Genomic DNA, 22,405 nt, shown 5'->3' with positions numbered 1-22,405 from the left:
ATGTATGGCCGTTTATTGTCCTACAAAGTTGGTATCTTATAATAACCTGGAGTAGCTTTATGTACTCTTTGGGAGCTGCCTTGTGCCCTCCCTGGACAGATGTACTATCTGACTTTTTGCTGTCCCATAGACCTATTGGTCTCCTATGGACATTAATAATCTCTCTCTCTCTCTCGCTCTCTCTCTCTCTTTCTCTCTCTCTCTCACGCACACGTGCACGTGCACAAGTGCAAATGAACATGCATGCATATGCACATAAGATTATCAAGTTCTCTAGGATTAAAAAAGAAATGTTTATAAACATTCTCCAAAACTCTAAAAAATTCATGTTTTTTGTTGCAGGTGAAATATTTTTGGATGGGGTAAACTTAAAAGATTTGAATTTGAAGTGGCTTCGAACACAAGTTGGTCTAGTAGGACAAGAACCTGCATTGTTTGCAACAAGTATAATGGAAAATATCGCATATGGAAGAGAAGATGCCACAATGAGGGAGATTGAACAGGCTGCAGAAGCGGCAAATGCTCATTCATTTATTATTCAATTGCCTAACGGATATCATACTCAAGTAAAGGGCTGAACCCACTATACTATGTGAAATTATATATTTCTTTTGAATAGTCTTTAAGTGATGAAAGAACCCAAAAGCTTGTGCTCTATTACCTTGATGTTTATTTTCAATATTATGCATATACTATACAACCATTATGTACACTTTATTAACGCAAGGCTTAGAAAAATTTAAATTAAACATTAATTTAATGCACTTGTTAAAAGATATCAAAGCTTCCTTGGGAAATCAAGTGTAAATACATCTTATAAAAAATAAAATGTATTATATCTCAACAGTAAAAAAGCAATAGGAGAACAAAAGCTAGTCCCAAACCGTCAATTATAATGTAAAAACGGGCTACAAGTGAAATCGTTGGTAGCCCTGTAGAGGGAAGAGCAAAAACGGGCTACAAATGCTTGGATTCAAGAGCGACATGCTGCAGTAGCAAGAGCTCATCAGCAGATATTGCTAGATGAGAGTGCAGTGTATGTCTTTCATGCACACAAGTCATTTTGGACTTAAATAGGAGGGAGAGTCAATAAACACTTTTGCTTTGCTATTGGCCCCAGATATAGTAGGGAGAGTGTCTCACATCTTAATGACGCAGACGGGGTATTGCAAACAGATTTTGATGACATCATGCACGTAGCTACAGATTTTAAAGCCTCCCTTCTCACAGCAAATCATGACACACAAGCCAAAGATGATGCCAGATATGGCAATATATTCCTACGTAGGTGAAACAAGATATGCAGGTCTCACTTGATGCACCTTTCACCCATATAGAGTTCAGGACTGCGCTTCTTGCCCTTCATAAGGGAAAGTTTCTGGGTTCGTATGGGCTTACTCCCTCCTTTATTAATTTTTGGGATAAGATTGGGATTCAGCCCTGCAAGGCGTTGGGTCTCTAGTGAGATACTAGGCTCACTTACAGATTGTCTCATTCATCTTATTTCAAGGGGGGGAAGTAGAAATTTAGTGTCTCAGTGGAGGTCTATTGCTCTTTTGGGCACTTCAGCCTACTTTCGCAGCCCCTACTTCTAGATCTTAGAATGAGATGCGTAGACGGGCTTCGTGCATGATAGAAGCATTTTTTATAATGTCTTCTCATTTTGGGAAGCATCTGAGTGGGCAGAGCAGCCAAAGGCTGGCCATTCTACTCTTGGATTTTGAGAAAACTTATGATAGAGTAGATTGGGGCTTTTTGGAGGGCACCCTTCTTCACTTTCGATGTACAGATGCATGGATTAGAGGGGTTTCCTCTTATACAGATCAGCCTGCAGCCAAGTGCTTATTGGCGGGGTCAAGGGAGAGAGGTTCTAGGTTTCTAGATTAGTCCGCCAGGGATTCCCTCTAGCTCCTTTTTTCTTTTTGTGTGTGGCTGAAGCTATGAGTATTTACATTAGATCTCAACTAATATTTTTGGGATTAAGAATTCCCCTCAGAAGGGAAGAAGAGCTTCTAGACAGTGAGGTTGACACATGACACCTTTGTTTTTTTTTATGCCATGCCACAGACGTCACTTCTTTCAAGACAGCCTTGCATTTATTTTATACCGTTCTGTAGGGGCACACATCAATTGGCCTAAGGCTTTTGGATTAGTGGCGAGGATACCCCAGATTGGGAGCATGACATTGGCTTCACTTGGATTCAGACGGGTGTTCCCATCAGAAATTTGGGATGCCAGGTTGGTATGGGTATCTCTCCATCAGAGCAGTTTGCTTCTGTGTTGGAGAGTGTAAGGATAAGCTTCGTTTTTGCCAAGCTTGACCTTGCCTCTAGAGTAGTGGTGGTAACTAGGTTTTATTGGCCAAGGGTTGGTTTGTATGCTCTTGCTGGTGCTATTCCAGGGATTGTATCACTCAGCTCAAAAGACCTATAAGGGGCTTTTTATGAAGTGGACTTGATGGCACAACCGAGTTATAGCCAAGGTGGCTTGGGAGACCTTGATTCTACCCACACACAAAGGGGGTCTTAACATCATAGATCCAAATTTATAGTGTAGGGCCTTGCTCTGCAAGATGGTGGTGAGGGGACTTATGCCTGGGCAAAAGCCTTGGAAGGACTTCACATACAGTCTTGTACACCTAATTCAGAAGTATATTGGATGGATAGTACCAGATGGATTTTTACTTCAGCCCAAGATGGTGGTGAGGGGACTTATGCTTGGGCAAGAGCCTTGGAAGGACTTCACATACAGTCTTGTACACCTAATTCAGAAGGACATTGGATGGATAGTACCAGATGGATTTTTACTTCAGCCCACCTCAGGTCTCCTTCTTCCCCTCTCATAGCTACTATCCTGAAAGCTTGGGCCAGCTTCAAGAGTTTCCTTTAGAGAGTTCCCCCTTCCGCTTGTGAAGAGATCAATAGGCAGCCTGTCATGTGGAACGATAGCATACTTGATGAGGATGGCAGACCACTTGGTACCTCTCACTAGATGCAGTGGTTCAAGTCTGAGAGGGGCCCTGCCTCTACAGAAAGCTTTCAAAAAGCTTCCAGAGCACTGTAAGGCTCAGTTGGTAAGCAATCTCAGAGGAAGTGCAGGTAGAATTCAGCAAATTGTTGGAGCTATTCCATTGGATTGGAGGGACACATATGATATGCCTATATCATGTTCCACTTGGATGGGAGATTTCACAAGAGAAGGCATTCCTCTATAGGTCATTGCTCTTTGTGGTGCTGATGAGGATGCCCTGGCTTTTGATGTCCTTGCAGGAGGCAAGCCGTGTAGATCGTGGATGATGTTTTATTAGAGGTTGCATTTCATCCTTTCAGGATTATTGGTCTTGTGGAGCATGGTTCACACTCCGAGTGGTACATAGATCCTCACCCGCATCTTTCTTATCCTAGGTGCTTGGAGATTGTGACTTTATGGGGGTGTTTCCATAAATTTCTTATAGTGGGATCCTGGGGAGAGTGAGTGGATTGATGAAGGGCACCGAGAGAAGAGCCTCCCCTTCTTTTGTTACACTATTAGCAATGACAGGAGATTTCAACTAAGTTGTAGAGGTTGGAGGCCCTCCATAGCTCCCCATTGGGAGGGGTTTGAAATTTCTATTGACTTGCAGAAGAAGAGACTCTGGAAATCCCGTAGGATTAGAAAAATTGCTCTTTCATTTTGGCTTTCTATTCATGGTGGAATTGCAGTGAACCTGTGGAGATCCAAGTTCGGAGTCAATCCTACTTGTCCTCGTTGCATTTCTGCTGTGGAGTCAATTCAACATTGGTTATGGGATTGCAGATAGGTGTCGATTATTTGGAGGGGAATAGCCAGGATTTTCAATACTTTTGTCTTGTCCATTCACCCTTCTTCATGACTTGGGGCTCAGTTTGCTTGGCTCTCTCTTACGGAGCCTTAGGTTTTTTATGAGAAACATGACTCTTCTTGGGCCTTATCAATTCGACGCCACTTAGTTGAGCCATGCTCTCTAGATGATGTTCTTACCTCACCTTTTAGAGCTGTTCATGTCTCCGTGGATTCTTCTTGGGAGATATTAACGAGTATTATCACGTGGCATATGTGGAGAGCTAGATGCACAGAGGCATTGGATCGATCTTAGGTTCACGCTTCTCACACTTTGTCCAGTATATGGGCAGACCATTTGGGCGAGCATGCATGGGTCCTCTTATGCAGTTTCTGCTAGGAGGGCTACATTTTGTAGAGAGTGGAAGGCTCCCCCTTTTTCTCTAAGTCTACTGCAGGGTCGAGATGGCATCTTCAGCCTTAACCTGGATATTTTCCACCTCTTTTTGAGGAGGTTTTTCCCCTCATGCATTGCATGATGTATTTTCGCTTTGAGCTTGCTTTCGCAGATTTTGTTCATACTTAATCGAAGTCTTTTTTTGGGGGGGAAAGAAAAGAATTTAGGTGATGATCTCGTTTCTAACACCAACTTCCTGGTGGTGGATGATGACTCCCCATGTGCAAACTCTTAGGGAAGCCAAGGTACCTTACTCTTGGTCCTCCATGTCAATCTACTTCGACCTAGTGGCTTCTTCATTGGCTCTTCGATCATGGTGTAGCTAGAGACCATCTGCTTTCCACTCCTTCTTCTCCCATTTTGCTCCTATGTTCAGCCTTCAGCAAGGTTTCGTCACACAAGTTTCTAGGTGAAGGAATAAATGGAGAAAGATTGTGAACACAAGTGAGCAAGAAGTGATCACACAGAAACTCCAATAGAATGCTCAATCAAAATGAAGTACAAGTACTTGGTATCTATAGTACCCAAGTACTACACACAAAATAGACCAAGTCCTAGTCTATCCTACACCACCATATCATTGTATGTGTCTACAAATCCCCCCTCAATGATATGGCTGAAGTACTCTAGAATGATCTCAAAAGTACCTGTTGTATCTAAAGTACCATGGTTGCACAGAAGTACTCTAGAATGATCTCAGAAGTACCTGTTGTACCTAAAATACCATGGTTGCACAAATTTATCCATGTGTGGATATAGCAACCTATGGGAGTACAAAAGAAACAATGTCATTTTACAACCCCCCTTGACATTGTTTTAATGTCCGATTCCCAAGCCATGTCGGTGACGTGTGAAAAGAGGTGCTAATAGGCTTTTGGTGAAGATATCTGCCACATTGTCTTTAGTAGAACAATAGAGAAGATCAATGAAGCCATCTGAAATACAATCCCGTATGTAGTGATGATGATCTTCAATGTGTTTCATGTGAGCATGAAAGATAGGATTGTTGCCAATGGCAATGCAACTCTAGCTGTCACAAAGCAGAGAGGTTGCCTCACCATCTTGTGTACGATGGAAGTCATGCAAAAGATTCCTTACCACATGCATTCCATAGTGGCTGCATTTGCTGCTTTATACTCTGCTTCACCAGAGGAAAGAGAGAATTGGTCTTGCTAGAGAGTTCAACATCACTCTTTGCTCGCATCCATGGGTCCCACCCTTCCAGATTACAGGCCAAGGACTAGATGCTCTCCGCTCTACCTGGAGACCTCTTCGGACACCTCACAGATGTTCATCTGCTTGGGCGAGGATTCTTCCAGGTTGTTTTTGACTCCTCGGAGATAGCAGGTGCAGTGCTTTAGGCTAGTCCATTATTAGCACTGAGCTCCAGGACGATTTTATTGATCCCTTTCTCATTGGGATTTGATCATGTCGAGGAGGATAGCCGGACGACATCACTTTTCATCAGATTTCCCGGTCTTCCTCAGGTGTATCACTGACTTTTGCATTCCATTGGAGCCGCCTTTGGGATGGTTACCGAGATCCCCCCTCTCTGAGATGCCTTCCTCAGCAGCAGAGGCAGTCAGGTCGGATGGGGTACCGTGTGTTAGGGTCATTGTCTCTGACCCTAACATCTCGGATGACCACATTATGCTTCAGCGTCCAGATGGCTCCTTCTTTAGATAGAAAGTCGAGATTGCAGGGAGACAAGACCAATGTAAGATTTGCAAGACCCTTGGGCACTTTGCCAGAGATTACCCAAGGAAAAGAAAGAAGAAAAGACCTAAAAGATCCATGGGTGTACCTCATAGCTCCACCCTACCTGGATCTTCCTCACGACCAGCTCCACCCTCTCTCCCTCGCTGTTGGACCTTCGACTTCACAGCTATGACTGATCTCTCGTCCTAGTTCTTCTTCAGCGCACATCTACCTGTCACCCACAAGCTCCCATCGAGCCAAGCTCTCGTGTCATAGCCCACCATCCCTGGAGATCCTCACAACCGAGGTCTCACCAGCTAGCACCTAGCACCCACCTAGCCAAAGGCTTCTCTAGCCTTCTCTACCAGTCAGCCCATGCCTTCATATTTTGTGGAGCTCACTCATGGACTCTGTCGCCCATCCTCTCCTTCACGTACGTATCCCTTCCCTTGCATACAAATCTGTCTTCTTCTCATGCGACCACCTCTCCTATCAAATGGCCTCCAGCCCTCTATAGTACAGATGCCACCTCCAGAAAACCGTCACCCACGATTGCCTACAACCTCTCCCTTCCAGAGCGCCTCTTGAGCATGATCCTCAGGATTCTATATTCAAGATACTCTTCAGAAGTTCCAAGCCAACACAATCCACCTCCCCTGTCCTCCGATCTCACAATACTTCTCCTCTATCGTTACATGCGTCCCTCCATACTCCCTCCCTCAGACCGTATAGTAGCGATGGCCATCTCAAGAAGCTCTCTCCCCACGTCCATGGTACTCTAGCCTCTATATATTGAGATGCCCTCCTCCTCTATCCCTAGCTCCTTCTCCCTCGTAGTCCTCCTTCTCACAAGCTCCCTTACCAAAAGACCGCAAGCCCGCCCACGATCAGCTTCCTGCATCCTCAAAGCACTCCAGTCCGAGTCTTCTCTCTTGGACCTCATGCACACCCCCTCCTCAGCATGCACCCCCGTGCATCCACCTAAAAATCCCCTTGACATGGGCACCAGAACATATCGAATTCCCGTAACATGCAAGACCACATTGACTCAAGAAAATTTAAAAAAAACCCTTCATGACTTGATTTTACATGACCCCAAAAACATTTTCACTTGACCACACACTGGATACCCTTGCTCTGGAGGTCTGGTATAACCACATTGCATTTCATCATTTCCCAAAAAACCCCGTAGAAGTATCTACCATCTCAAGAAAATATCTACATCAGTGTAGAGTCTTTTATGAGAGTGTCCATAGCTCAAAGCCACCACCAACTAGCTATGTACATAGCTATGCACCTACCCATCAGCATGCAACAAGTGAAAAACATATTTACATTTTTATCCACACATCTCTAGCAACCCCTTTGTTCTGCTGTGACATTCATGTCCAGCAGTGAGCCAAAAAGAGATGAACGATCCAAATTTTCCTCTTCTTCACTTTGCACTGACTTCCATCGGTTCTGCCACAGCTCATTATCTTCATGATTCTCCTCTTTCAGTGCTACCATCAACTGTGCAAAGTATTTCTTCAACTGGACACCATTGACTCTCTTTTTATGTTTCTTACCATTTAAATCAGTCAATTGATAAGTTCCATTTTCAAATTTCTTCTCCACTCTGTATGGACCTTCCCGCTTGGTCTGAAAAGCAGTATGGAATGTACTATCAAGTTTGCTACTATATCTGAGAACTAAGTCTCCATCTTCAATTTCTTTTTTCTTAATTTTTCACTCAACTTGAGAACCACCTGCCTAGCCCCCACGCTACCTAAGCTAGTCCTGTGTGCCTAAAGCACACGCCAGATATGGTCCGTGCACAGCCCATGGTAGGGCTGACTCAGCCATGTCCAAGGGTTGAATCCCATTCCAGTCCACAGCAAACCTATAAGTGGCTATCTTCCAGCATGTAGTCAAGATGTTTGTAGCCTTCAAAGCCTACAAAAGCAAGGCATTCCAGCCCAGATGGTTGACCAAACCATTGCCCACTAGGCAATTAATAGTCCTCAAAGGGCTCCCAAAGGGTAGCCATATCGTAGTCCTAGTATGCATTAGTCCCCAACCTGAGTTCTCAAGCAAGTAATCTTCTAGTGTCAGTGCATTTTCCAACTCTTGCCTCCGCATTTGCACTCTGGCATAATGCTCAAAAGCCAAACCCCTATCTAACTGCATCACATGCAGTGCCAGTAATCTCTCCCTGTAACTATCTACAGGCTCGTATCCTTCTCTTTAACCAAAAATTGCAAAGCTGGTATTTCCACAAAACTCGATTCATCATCAATTTGAAATCTCCATTTGAGGGTAATATGGAGTGATGTACTTATGATTTATATTCAGCTTACCGCACAAGTAATCCGTCACTTCTCCTATGAATCCAAGACCATTATCTCAAAGTAACTCCAACCCAAATCTGCAGCATATGTGTTCATATATAAAGTCAGCAACCCCTTTGCTATCCACTCTCTTTACTGCCTTCACCTCTGCCCATTTCGATAAATACTCCACTGCGGTCAACATATAACATTTCCCTCTGGCAGTTATGGGTAGAGGACCAACTGCATCTATCCCCCATCTTTCAAAAATATCATAAACCAGCATAATATTTCTCGGCTCCATTTTAAGAATTCTTTTTCCCATTCTTTGACATTCATGGTAGGATTTACACCAGTGCTGCACATCCTTCTGTATTGAAGGCCACACATAACCCTCCAGAAGTATTTTCTGCAGTGTAATCTTAAAAGCATACTGTCCTCCACAAGCTCCTTCATGACTGGATGACAGTATATAATATATTTCTTCTCTCCAGGGCACTCTCCTCAAAATCTGATTAGCCCCTCTCATGTAAAGCTCATCATCAATCATCATTTACTGTCTGCTCTTCTGTATGAAGTGATATTTTTGACTCTTTTTAAGCTCCTGAGGTAGATGTCCAGTAAGTAAGAAATCCACTATCTGAGCCAGGAATTATCTCCCTCTGTACAGTGGATCTTCAAGCTTTGCTATTACTAGATCTTGATCAAAAGGTTGGCACACCTCGGCCTGTTATTTTGCACACCTCGGCCTCTTCCTCTTCCTGCAGTCTCCATCCAATTCAGGCTGAGTGACTTCATAAGCTCTACAGCATCATGCAAGTCCTTCTTCAAGCATAGGACTAGACACTGGCTCTCTCTCTGCATAAGCCTTTATTACTTCTGGACTTCCAATTAGATTTTTCATCTTGCATGCCAAGCTGCCTCAGTCTATGGACTTTCCATTCCTTCTCACTGGCCACTCTGACAACATCCTCAAAACTATCCAGATTCTTTAGCTCCACTTTCAGTCTGAGTGTAGGCTTTAGGCTAGCTATGAAACGATATCATCTGAGGTGGTACCTCTGGAACAAGAGCTTCACACCATAAACTCCATAACCTCCCAAATTGGATTAGACACTGATTCACATCTTGCTCTTCCTCCTACCTCACCTTGCACAGCACGTCATCACGTGGAATTTACTGCTCTCCCATAAAAAAATTGAAATACTTTGATACAACCACATTGCATTTCATCATTTCCCAAAAAACCCCATAGAAGTATCTACCATCTCAAGAAAATATCTACAGTAGTGTAGAGTCTTTTATGAGAGTGTCCATAGCTCAAGCCACCACCAACTAGCTATGTACATAGCTATGCACCTACCCATTTGTATGCAACAAGTGAAAAACATATTTACATTTTTATCCACACAACGGGATCATAGTCCCCTCTAGAGCGCAGTGGATTTTACTTTTGATTGGTGGGCAAAAGGTTGGTCTTTTAAACCTTTATGCACCCAATTCTAGAGGGGATCGTGTCCTTCTATGAAAGGAACTACTCTCTTTGTCACATATTACAGAGGCTTGGATTATAGGGGGTGATTTCAACATGGTTGAAATGCCCTCAGATAAAAGGGATGGTAGGGAAGGTGGTATCCACTCCCTAGAGAGAGCAGCTAGGGATGCCTTCCTTTTTCATTATAGTGGCAAGGATGCTTGGCACGATGATGCTTTTCACACTCAGCCACATTCTCTCCTGTTTTCTTGGTCGAACAGGAGATTGCATATGCCTATCCATGCACATATTGACAGATTTTATGTGGATGATTGGGCTCTTGACAGACAAGGCAGATGATACAGCTATTTTTTTGGATGCCACTCCACAAACATTGACCTCATTTAGGACGGCGTTGGATTCTGTTTTGCATTGCAACATGTGCACACATTAATTGGAACAAATCCAATGGCTTTTGAATCAGTGATGATGAGGACACTCCAAACTGGGGGATTGACATAGGGTTCACTTGGATTCAGAGGGGTGTTTCCGTCAGATATCTGGGATGCCAGGTTGGGGTGGGCATCTCTCCAGCACTGCAGTTTGCTCCCATGTTGGAGAGTATCAAGAGGAAACTCGTCTTTTTGTGGATGTGAACCAGGTATTATTGGCCACTACCTGGTTCGTTTGCTCTTGTTGGTGCAGGTCTAGAGGTTGCATCACTCAACTCATGAGACCTATCAGGATCTTCCTATGGAGCATGCTAGATGACACCTCAGATGTTGTAGCCAGAGTGGCTTGGGAGACCCTCATTCTCCCCACAGGAGGAGGTCTCAATATTATTGAACCAAACTTGCAGTGTATGGCCTTGTTCTGCAAGTTCGTATGTCATGTGCATGGTGTACCTAGGGTTGGATAGCAAGTTAACGTGGGTTACGGGATAGCATAGGGCTGGATGGCTATTTTTACCCAAAATTGCTATATATAGAGATTGATTCATATATAGTGCTCGCTTTATATGGAGGGAGCTATTCGTAGCATTGTGCTATCTATAGCGGGTTTCCTTCTATATAGAGGGAGGGCCAGTGCTATTGTGTAGATCGGTTGAGCTCCTCAACTGATGGATGGGGCTTGGACCCAGGCCGGGACTCTGGCCATCTACATGGCAAATCATAGGTGGTGTATCAAAGGTCCTCTGGACGGACTTAGGTGGTATGGGACGCCTGGGTTAGATACGGGCCTATGGATGAGTCGAGCTATAGCCCACGTGCTCGGGGGTGGTCGGGAGGATCGAGGCGCCTGCGCTATGATTCTGGTTGTATCAAGGATGAGATTCTAGGTCAGTGATAGGGTTAGATCCTGCGGGGTCGTGTCATTTGGTATCAGAGCCGTCCTATCACGATTGAATTCAACGCGAGGTATGCAGAAAAGATGTCTTCCACGTACGCTTTTTGAGATTGCTCTTGCAAATCTGAATTTCTGCTCATGTATGGGCTGAATCGTTGGCTGATGATGTGCGCTCATGATTGGGAGAGTTGTGGAAGAAATAGAAGTCCATAGGCTGTGTGCTCTCTCTCGGTTGCTACGTGTTTGGAAATCGTGATTCCCTGAGAAGGGTAGGCGATGAGAAGACTTGATGCTTTCAGCAAGAGATATGAGGATGGATCGTTTCTAACCTATAACTTCCCACGCTTGGGTTGTTGATGTGATTGGCTGTGTGGGGACGTGTGAGAGTGGGCTGGTTAGGGAATGAATTCACTCTAGGTTCTCAAGGATGAGATTCCTACCCTAGAGACCTAGATTTGCTGCAGTTGAGAAGTAGGAGGAAAGAGAGGGCGTTCATAAGCCAGAGAACGGCTTGTGTAGGAGATTCAGGCATCAGAGATAGGGGCGATATGATTGGGGCAGGTGCTTGGCTTTGGGAAGGAGTGTATGGCCTGATTTTAGCACGTTTTGGCTATTTTTGGCTGGCTGGAGAAAAGCGAGACCAGATCTATTAAAAGCGAGACTGTTTTTGGTTTAAAAAAAAGCAGGTTGCTTTTTTGTTTTTCTCTAGCAAGGAAAGCACTTGCTCTAAATCAAGCACCCACCCAAAATTCACCTAGCTTTTGATGGCCCTTCCTGGCTATTTATATACCCAGGATTCCTCTCTCTCTCACACTTCAGCATTTCAGTGCATGAAGGCGAATTTCCCACCCTCTTTCTGTCTGAGATCAGCCTATCAGATTCCGGCATCTTTCTTGCTGTCCTCTACCCGCCTTCTTCCTTGATTCCACGCAGCACCAGATTCTCTTTTACTAGTGTGAAGAGCACGTGTTGGACACAGTTGTTTTTCTTCTAGTCCCTCTCCCGTGCGAGATATTTTCCAGCCATGGAAGGACATGAAAGTAATGAGACACCTATGTTGGATTACTGTTTTATTAAGATGGAGGACGAGGCTACATCGGAGGTTATTCCTCGTAGACCTCATGACCTGCTACGAGAGATGGATTCCTTGATGGATGAACTCTGGGCAGCTTTTCACTACTATAAAACCCCTCAGTACTAGAAATATATTGAAGAAAGCTCATGCTATTCTAAATGTAGACAGCTTGTTTTAGAGTCTTTATACCGCTTCCGTGCTATTGAGAAGCGATGAAGAGGTTGAAATCCTCAGTTTTGACCGACACCCAATTATTTTTTGCTCGACTGGATCTTTTGAACCACTCTTGGTTCAAGAAGCTCCCCAATTTTGTATGAATTATAAATTGTCTTGTTATTAAATTGACCAGGTTTTGGTTAATTTGGTTATGATTTGTAACTTGTGGCATCTATAATTTGATGGGTTTTTTTTTTCCAATTTATATAATGTGTACTTTTGTTCCATATATCTTGCAGTTTTTTAGATATATGGTACATTGAGGATGCTTGAGACTTTGTTACATCTTAAACTGGACTTAACTAAGACAATTGGATTTTCCTTTCTCGAATCTTGGTGCGTAGATTCCTGTTTGGTTTCTATTTGAAGTTTTGATCTCGATGTGATTGTGAGTTATGACGTTTCTTCGAGTTACCGATTGGACATATGAAGGTTCTTATTGATTAGACCAGGATGAGTCTTGTTGGATACCTTCTTTGAATCATGTCCAAAGGCGGGGTCATTTTGATTCTCACTCTTTTAGCCGAGGTCATGGATAGTCAAGATTCAAGAGTTGTTAGGGATGCTACCTACTGGTTTTCTTCTTTAACCTATTGGTTGGGATATTGTAACACAAGGGGGTGATATAATCACATTAAGAAAAGGATTGAGAACGGATTTGCCACCCTGACTCAATCTGGGATCATCTGAGTTGAAGAGGGATTGGCTACCTGATTTACTCATATTATCCACTGAGTTTTTTATTTGTAGTATACTTTGGTGGTATGGGACACTAAGGTATGTTACATTTAAGATTCTCTGATGTGGTGGTATAATCCAGCGTGAAATAATACCCAAGGACCTCTAGGGTGAAGTACAAGTAGGCTGAATTGAATTGGGGGCAACCTAATTAGATTATAATAATAATAATAATAAAACGAGGGCTGACTAAGATTCTTTACCCTAAGAGAAGCCATGCATTTTTTGGGTTCAACCCTGGAGCTCCATAGTCTAGACACAATCTCAGGGAGGGTTACCGCATCTCTTTTGATGATGGTCTATCAGTGCCTTGTTTGGAACTTGATGTTCCTAGATAAGAGATCCTAAGAACTGGATGATCCTGTGATCGGAGCGGTTTATTGTGCACAAGTTTATATAGGATATCCGATAGTGGATCTTATTTTAAGAGATTTCGGATTGTATATTTCCGTAGTCTTTGGATCACAAAGGATGTTATTCCTATGATACTTGACTATATACATGTCTACAATAGTACCATTAACTGCATATAGCCAATTGAATTTTTACTGATTATCCTCATGTAGGGGCATTCCAAGGATAGATCAAGGGACCATATCTTTGGTCAAGATTTTGCCCATTGATACTTCCATCATGAGTTATGAACGGATACCTAATTGTTCTGCGATGGAAAGTCTGTCATGTATGTCAACCCGAGAATTTGAATTACAAGGGTATTACGTTGAGGGATTTTCTGAATACTAAGTAATTTAGGACATTAGGGTTGATAGAAATTGCAATCCAAAAATTGACCTCGAGGGATTCAATTGATGGGGTTGTTCGAACAATGATTCCTCGATCTCAACCTAAGATTTTGAGTTCAAGGATACTCAATAGATAAGGTTGATAGAATCATTTACCTTCAGGTACAGATTTTACCATGCTTGTGTACGGATATGTCAACGGAATTAACTCTGTGGATTCAAGCATCACTTGATTTCTCGAGGAGACTACTCGACGATATGTAACCTTGTTTAGATTGAGAGATTTACTTTCCTTGGGTTGGTTATCAAAGCTTGTGGCTTTGGCCTTAGATTCTCTTTAATTTGAATCTCATGGAACGTATAGCACACTCAATTGATACAGAGTATAGTTATTGGCATTGACTCATCTTCACAGAGAGTTTTCGGGCTTTCTAGTGAACTCAGGAGTGAGTTCTTAGAGGAAGGGGAGTATGTCATGTGCATGGTGTACCTAGGGTTGGATAGCAGGTTAACGTGGGTTATGGGATAGCATAGGATTGGATGGCTATTTTTAGCCGAGATTGCTATATATAGAGATTGATTCATATATAGTGCTCGCTTTATATGGAGGGAGCTATTCATAGCATTGTGCTATCTATAGCGGGTTTCCTTCTATATAGAGGGAGGGCCAGTGCTATTGTGTAGGTCGGTTGAGCGCTCCTCAACTGATGGATGGGGCTTGGACCCAGGCCGGGACTCTGGCCATCTACATGGCGGATCATAGGTGGTGTATCGAAGGTCCTCTGGATGGACTTAGGTGGTATGGGACGCCTGGGCTAGATATGGGCCTATGGATGAGTCGAGCTATAGCCCACGTGCTCGGGGGTGGTTGGGAGGATCGAGGCGCCTGCGCTATGATTCTGGTTGTATCGAGGACGAGATTCTAGGTCAGTGATAGGGTTAGATCCTGCGGGGTCGTGTCATCGTAGTACGTGGATTGATGCCTGGATAGGAGCCCTGGAAAGATTTCTTCTTATGCAGCATTCAATCTTGTACTCCATCTCATGGGAGAGATTGGATGGACAGCATCAGATGGATCTTTACTTCAGCCCACCTCAAATCTCCCCCTTCCCCTCTCATAGTTGCTATTCTGAAAGCTTGGGGCAGCTTCCAAAACACTCTTTGCAGAGTTCCACCCACCTCTCGTGAAGAAATTCATAGGCAGCTAGTCATGTGACCTGCTTCTACAGTAGGCGTCTGGCAGGCCTTTAGGAGACTTCCAGAGGATCAGAGACTCGTAGCATTTGGCCACCTCAGAGGGAGTGCAGTCAGGATACATCAGATAGAGGCAACCATTCCAGCAGAGTGGATAGACACAGATGACTTGCCGATCACAGAGTCCACTTGGTGGGGAGTGTTCTCAGGGACGGGCATTGCTTTACAGGTTATTGCCCTGTAGGATGCACTTGAGGATACCCTAGTCTTTGATGTTTAGTCAGGAGGCAGGCTTACCAGATCTTCTGATGATATTATTTTGAAGGTTGCCTTTCAGCCTATAAGGATTGCAGGTTTCATGGATTGGGGCACAGACTCATAGTGGTTTCTTGACCCCGATCCTCTTCTCCTTGCGCTGGGGTCTTGGAGACTCTAGTTATATGGTGGTTCCCCTATTAGGTTCCTACACAGTGGGACCCAGGGGAGTGGGAATGGACTGATGAGGGGTGCCGAGAGAAGAGCATCCCCTTCTTTCGTTATACAGTCAAAAATGCCCGGAGATTTCAGCTCAGCAGTAGAGGTTGGAGGCCCTCCATAGCCCTCGTTGGGAGGGTTTTCAGATTTCTGCAGTTGTGCGAAAAAGATTTTGGTGTAGGCTCTAGAAATCCCTCACAGATCACTCTTTTCTTTTGGCTTTCTATTCATGGAGGGATTGCAGTGAACCTGTGGAGATCCAGGTTCAGGGCTGACCCTACTTGTCCTTGTTGTCACATAGCAGTTGAGTCAGTACAATATTGCCTTTGGGAGTGCAGACAGGCAAGGACGATCTGGAAAGGTGTTGCTAGGATTTTCAGCATCTTTCATACAACACCTTTCTATATGACCTGGGGTTCAGTATCATGGTTATCTCTTACTGGCCCCTAGGTGTTCTTTGGGGGACATGATCCAGATCCACAGCTTTCATTGTGATCCAGATCCACAGCTTTCATTTTATGGCGACACTCAGTGGAGTCTTGTTCCCTCTAGGATGTTCCCTTAACTCCTTTCAGAGCTGCTCATGCCTCAATAGACACATCATGGGAGATTCTGGCTAGCATTGCAGCTTGGCATATTTGGAGAGCCAGGTGTACAGAGGTGATGGAGGGTACCCAAGTTCACACCTCTCAGACTATGGCCATTTGGACCGACACGGTACACACTTTGATGGCCATCTGGACGAGCATGCAGGGATCCTCCAAAGAAGCCATTGCTAGGAGAGTTACTTTTTTCAAAGTTTGGAGAGGATCTCCTTTCTTCTCTGAGTCTCCCTCAGGGTTGAGGTGGCATTTTCAGCCTCTGCCTTGGATTTTTATTAGCTCTTTTTGAGCTGTTTTCTTTTTCCTCATGCACAGCATGATGTACTCCCGCATTTGAGCTTGCTCTCACAGTTTTCAATCATACTTAATGAAGTAATTTTCTTGAAAAAAAAAAGAGCATAGTTGGGTCCATCCAACTTATCTGCTTCAGTCACGGTACCAAAATTCTCATTGAGAGACATGATTGCAAGCTCAAGAATAATTGCAAGTGTACCTGCAAAGGAAAAGACAGCAAATGGACAACTGAAAGACCACAGATTGCTATGCAATCACTGCAATTGCATTCACTAACAGTGGCTGCTCTGAAATAGCAATAAATCTGCCCCAAAAATTCTGCTCAAACCTCAATCCCTTCCCGGATACAAAATGCAATCAAGCACTATATTTCTGCTCCAAAAATTTGTCCTTAACCACAGCCAAACACTGGCTCAAATGCAATGTGTTTCTGCCCCAAAAATCAGTCTGTTGCTCAGCCAAACAATGGCTCACAATGGAGGATGTCCATTTCACGAGCGACCGGGAATGAGCCAAAGTCTAAATTGAGCAACTGAGCAATGAAAAATGTCTATCTAAATTTGTTTCATGATAACTAATAAAAGACAAAAAATATTCCCATGCATTGCTAGAGCATGGGCAAGCACATGTTTAACAATGGAAGAAAGCTCCAAGTTGAAAGATGCTTACTTTACATTGTGTTTAAGAAAGATACATTTGGGATTGATAGTGCATCCTAGGTATGAAATCACTTGCACAACAATCTTCAAAATCTTTTCCACTAAAAGAAAGCCCTACTATACATTTTGGTTTGATAGTGCATTGTAGGTACATATAATCACTAGCAATGATCTGCAAAAACTATTCCACTAAAAGAAAGCTCTTACTTTAGATCCCTTGTAATAAAAACAAAACTTTTTATTTATGCATGATTTGGCGTTTTTGACACTTGAAATGAGCTCAGAAGGCCCGAAAACCCTAGAAACGACTGTAAACATGGGTACCTTTCTATGATGTTTCAAAACCCCCTCTGGAGAAGAAGTGCATCTGTTTCTAGCCAAAGCACCCCATGCCGGCACGGGCTGCTTTGGCTAGAAGCAGATGCACTTCTTCTCAAGAGGGGGTTTTCAGAAATTACCAAAAGGTACCCACGTTTACAGTTATTTCTAAGGTTTTTGGGTCTTCTGAGCTCATTTCTGGTGCCCAAAAGGACAAAATATGCATCAATCAAAAGTTTTGTTTTAATTGCAAGGGATTTAGAGAGAGAGAGAGAGTGTGTGTGTGTGTCAGTGGGAAAGTCTCCAAGATGGAGAGTATCCCAAAGATCAGAAGCATAAAAAGAAAAGCTCTATGCAAGAAGCATGTATATCACCCTCATGGCAGGCATCATATAAAGATTGCCGCAATGAGGCTCTAAAAGATTCATATGACTTGTGAAACTGGCGGCCCAAGTATGCCAAATTATGCTCTTCCCTCTTGTAAAGTTATGACAATATAAATACAATGCACTGGATTTTACCAAAAAAAAAGTGTGTGTGTGTCAGTGGGAATCACACTTGCCAAACGTCACATTGCACCATCCACATGCTTACGGTGTCAGGCTCCATCAGAGACTGTCCCTCATTTGCTTTGGCACTGCCCGTCTTCTCGGAACCTCCTTGGGAAAATTTCAGATCATCTTCGCCTCCGTTTTCCGAGTCACAGATTTGGGAAACTTTTTTGGTTATTTGGTAGATTTAGGAGGTCTTTATCTCAATACTCACTATTTCTCTCATGGGTGAGATATTGGGCTCTTTGGACAATTTGGGATGAGCATAATTTGGCATACTTGGGCCGCTAGATTCACAAGTCATATGAATCTTTCAGAGCCTCATTGCGGCAATCTTTATATGATGCCTGCCATGAGGGTGAAATACATGCTTCTTGCATAGAGCTTTTCTTTTTATGCTTCTGATCTTTGGGATACTCTCCATCTTGGAGACTTCCCATTTTGTAAATCTATGAGAATATAAATACAATGCACTGGATTTTACCAAAAAAAGTGTGTGTGTGTGAGTGAGTGAGAGAGAGAGAGAGAGAGAGAGAGAGAGAGAGAGAGAGAGCTGAGGAGCGCGACCGTGCCATCCCCGCGAGCTCGTCAGGGTCCCCGGTGCCTTCCACTTCCCGTCGTGACCTTTGCAGCCTCAAGTACAGCCTGTACGGCTACCCGTACAGGTCGTACGGCTGTTCCGTACAGATTCCAACCTACCACTGCTGTTCGGTACAGGCCCGCGTCCTCTTGGGTTTGATCGCTGCTACCAGCCACCTCTCTAGTCCTCTATCTGGTCTCTTTTCTGCCTCGTTTCTAGCCTCCTGCAGTTCTCTATTTTTTGTGTGTGTGTTGTGGTGCGATCTCTGCCTTTCAGCCTTGTCAGGGTTTTCGTACACCTGTATGGTCCCGTACAGCTCCCGTACACTGTTCGTACGGTCCAGTCTGCATCTCCGTACGGATCTGCACACAGTTCCATACAATCCCGCCTGCAACTCTGTCCAGTCCCGTGTCTGCATCTCTGTATAGTTCCGTCTCCAACATCGTACACGTCTGTTGTTTTTTTATGTACTTCTCCGTATAGTCCCGTGTCAATACGCTCTTTTTCTCCTTCTTGTCTTGCCACAGTTCAATCATGGCTTCAGACTTGGATGTTTGTACATATGCTCGCAAAGAAAGACCTGCAGATGCTAAGCGTCGTCTATCAGAACCTGCATCACAAGATGATGAACTTACCGTGGAAGCTCAGTACGTGTTTGACACCCTTAAGGATGACTTTCAGCAGTCACGACAGGAATGGGGCAAACCGGTTCCAGAGGTCACGTACAAATTGAAATTGCCTTCTCTCGTGAATCCTCTCAGGAAGTTGTCTCAAACTGCAGTTATAATTTTCTTTCCAGGAAGAATCCCAGCGGCCAGCGATGTCGCGCAGTGGATTAAGTCCATCCTTGGAGGATGCTTTGTAGAGGGAGTGTATTTTGCTTCCAGAGGCTTTTATGAGGTGCATTTATGAGATACTTCGTGCAAGCAGAGGCTCCTTGAATTCTCTCCCCTGTTTTACGGCAAGCAGATGGTACATGCTATGCCCTAGTCCCCAAACAAGGATTATCAAAGTCTTATACGACATCATAGTCCTGTATGGGTTGAAGTTGTTAACTTCCCGGACTATATGCGTGAAGAGTTGCCTGGCCTGGCTGCTTCTTTGGGACAGGTCATTTGTCCTCCACGGCCTATGGAAAATCGTAACAGGTTCTGCATTCTTTGGGACACTGATACACCTACCCCTCCTTCTATTGCAGTGGAAGTTGAGGGAGTGCAATTGGGAAAAAAGTATTTTGAAGTGAAGTGGGGAATGTTTGTAGGAGCTTGTTTTGCCTACCACAAGTTTGGGCATCTAGCCTCTGAATGCCCAATGGTTCTACATCAGCCCCCTCCTAATGCCTTGCCACCCCAAACACGGGAAATGAATGAGAATTTGCAAGCTAAGACAGCAAATAGAAATGGAGCAAAGAGTGCCAAACCAATCAATCAGGTGCAGCCACTTGCTGGAAAAGGAAAAGATAAAGGAAAAGAGAAGATGAAGGAATCTGTGGGGATTGATCAGGAAGGCTTTGAACAACCTAAGAAGGTGGTTATATTGAAGCAACGCCCCCTTCAATCTCGTCAATGGGATGCTTCTTCTCTCTCACCCGGACAGGCTTCTACTTCAGCTCCTATCCTTCGCAATTGGGTGGGGGTATTGAAGAAGGGCATCCCCATATGTGATTCAGAAGAAGGGGAAAATGCTCTGTCTTTCATGGATCCTGAAGGAATGCAGTCCACACAGGCAGAGGCTTTGCCTCTCTGATGTCTTGTTTTATTCTGATACCTTGCTGTGTATATCTTTCTTATGTTCCAAACACTTAAGTGCTTTACATACAATGTACAGAGCCTCTGCAATGTCTCCAAGTGGAGGCTTTTCTAGAATTATGTACATAAAATGCAGCCAGATATTGTTTCTTTGCAAGAACATAATCAACACTCTATGGTTGGTCATCATGATCACTTTGGCGGTTATGATATATATTATGCTGGTACCACTACCTACTCCGGTATATGCATACTGGTTAGACATGAGCTGGAACCTCAATTAGCATTCAGTGACAGCAGTGGCAGATGGATGGTCATACAATGTAATGTCAATGGTGATATTTTTGAGTTTGCATCAGTTTATGCTTCCCAGACCTCTGCCATGAGGGCTTCATTATGGGATTCTTTATGCAGATATCCATGGAGATCCAATGCATTCATCTGTGGAGATTTTAATAATTCCCCTCTACCAAGAGATAACACCACTTCAAGATCTCATATGCTATCATTAGAAAGGCAGAAATGGGATAGCATGCTACTTTCTGTGCAGGCTGAAGATTTATGGATGCTTCTCCAAGGGTCAGTGCCTGGATATAGTTTTCATCATAATGCACTTACTATGTAAGAAATCCTAGATTTACTATATTTAGAAATGTGCTAAGGAACAGAAAGGAGACTGAAATAGCAGAGAACAAGGAATAATTGTATTGCTTGAATGTCTGTAGGGTATCCGTTGTGTGTCATCCATACAATTGGGCCTCTCTTATATAGAGAGTGAAGAGTCACACATGAAAAGGTGTGTACTCCAAAGTGTGTGTGCATGAAGAGGTGTGTACCCCTTGTGAAGGGTGTGACCCTTGATGAGAGGGTACATTACAATAGAAATGTCTCTTCAATAGAATGTCTCTTGTGAAGGGTTGTGCCTCATAGGAAGTGTCCTGTCGAAAGGGAAAGGGTTGTGCCTCATAGGAAGTGTCCCGTCGAAAGGGCATACCCTTCCACAAGTGTCCATTCATCAAACCATCCATAAGTCTAGAAATAGAGAAAGGAATACGTCACAGATCATGACATCCCCTCCCACTCAAAATAAGACCCTGGTGGAGATAATGAACTGATGTAGAAAATATCACTGTAAATTCTGAAAATACTGCTGTAAAATGTCAAGGTACTGCTGTAAGTCTTCATCAGATTGCCAAGTAGCGTTGGAGTCGTCCAGATCTCGCCAAAGAACAAGGAATTCCGTGATAAGTCGATGTCGAGTCTCTCGCTGTCAATGGTCCAGAATACGCTCAGGAATAAGGAGAACATAATCGTCTTCGATTTCTGGGACATAATCACCTGCAGGAGGAACTGCTTCATCGCCTAGAATGTACGTCTTTAGCCAAGAAACATGAAATGTCAGATGGATTTTACCCCATGATGGTGGTAATTCCAATTTGTAACTTAAAGGTGAATTTTTCTTGACGATCCGGAAAGGTCCATGGTATCTTGTTCGCAACTTAGGAAACACAGACTTAACCGTCTTATAGCGATGTGGGGCTACAAATAATAGCACCATGTCACTAGTGTTAAATTCTAGGTGACGTCTATGTTTGTTGGCAGACCGTTGATACCGCTCTTGCGCTTTTCGCATATGATCCCTGACTTGGAGTAGAATGTCTTGCATTTCTTGAACCAGTTGATCAGCTAGGGCCACTCGATGTTGAAGTACAAAATTCGTTGGTACAATCGGAGTGTGTCCATAAGCTGCTTGGAATGGAGTCATGCTGATGGCACTATGGAAAGAGTTATTATAAGCAAACTCAAGGAGTGGTAGATACTCTTCCCAAGCTGCTAGGCGTGACTGAATATAATGTCGAAGCATTTCTTCCAGAACTTGGTTGACTCTTTCAGTCTGGCCATCTGATTTTGGGTGGTAGGCTGAACTAAACAGTAGAGTTGTACCCAAAGATTCGAACAGTGAAATCCAAAAGTGACCGGTAAACTTAGGATCTCTGTCGGATATGATATTCTTGGGCAATCCATGGTGTTGGAAGATGTGTTGTATGAAGAGTTTGGCTATGTCCAGAGCCTGTGCACTGCTTTTGCAAGCAACAAAGTGTGCCATTTTGGACAATCGATCAACAATTA

At 43.7% G+C, this 22,405-nt stretch overlaps 1 protein-coding gene across 1 annotated transcript in view; it reads left to right on the top strand.

The window, feature by feature from the left end:
• Positions 1-22,405, top strand: part of LOC147900014 (ABC transporter B family member 19-like) — a 159,723-nt gene that overhangs the window by 105,400 nt on the left and 31,918 nt on the right. Inside the window, exon 7 of the mRNA XM_087376561.1 lies at positions 343-566. Within this exon, the coding sequence (XP_087232687.1) occupies positions 343-566 (224 nt within the window). The remainder of the gene's footprint in view (positions 1-342; positions 567-22,405) is intronic.

This window comes from Dipteris shenzhenensis, chromosome 7 (genome assembly GCF_047967505.1).
Source record: "Dipteris shenzhenensis isolate YYH24624 ecotype China chromosome 7, Dip_SZ_1.0, whole genome shotgun sequence".
NCBI classification, from domain to species: domain Eukaryota; kingdom Viridiplantae; phylum Streptophyta; class Polypodiopsida; order Gleicheniales; family Dipteridaceae; genus Dipteris; species Dipteris shenzhenensis.
The sequence above is the reverse complement of the archived record's forward strand: the minus strand, read 5'-3'. Positions and strand labels throughout refer to the sequence as shown.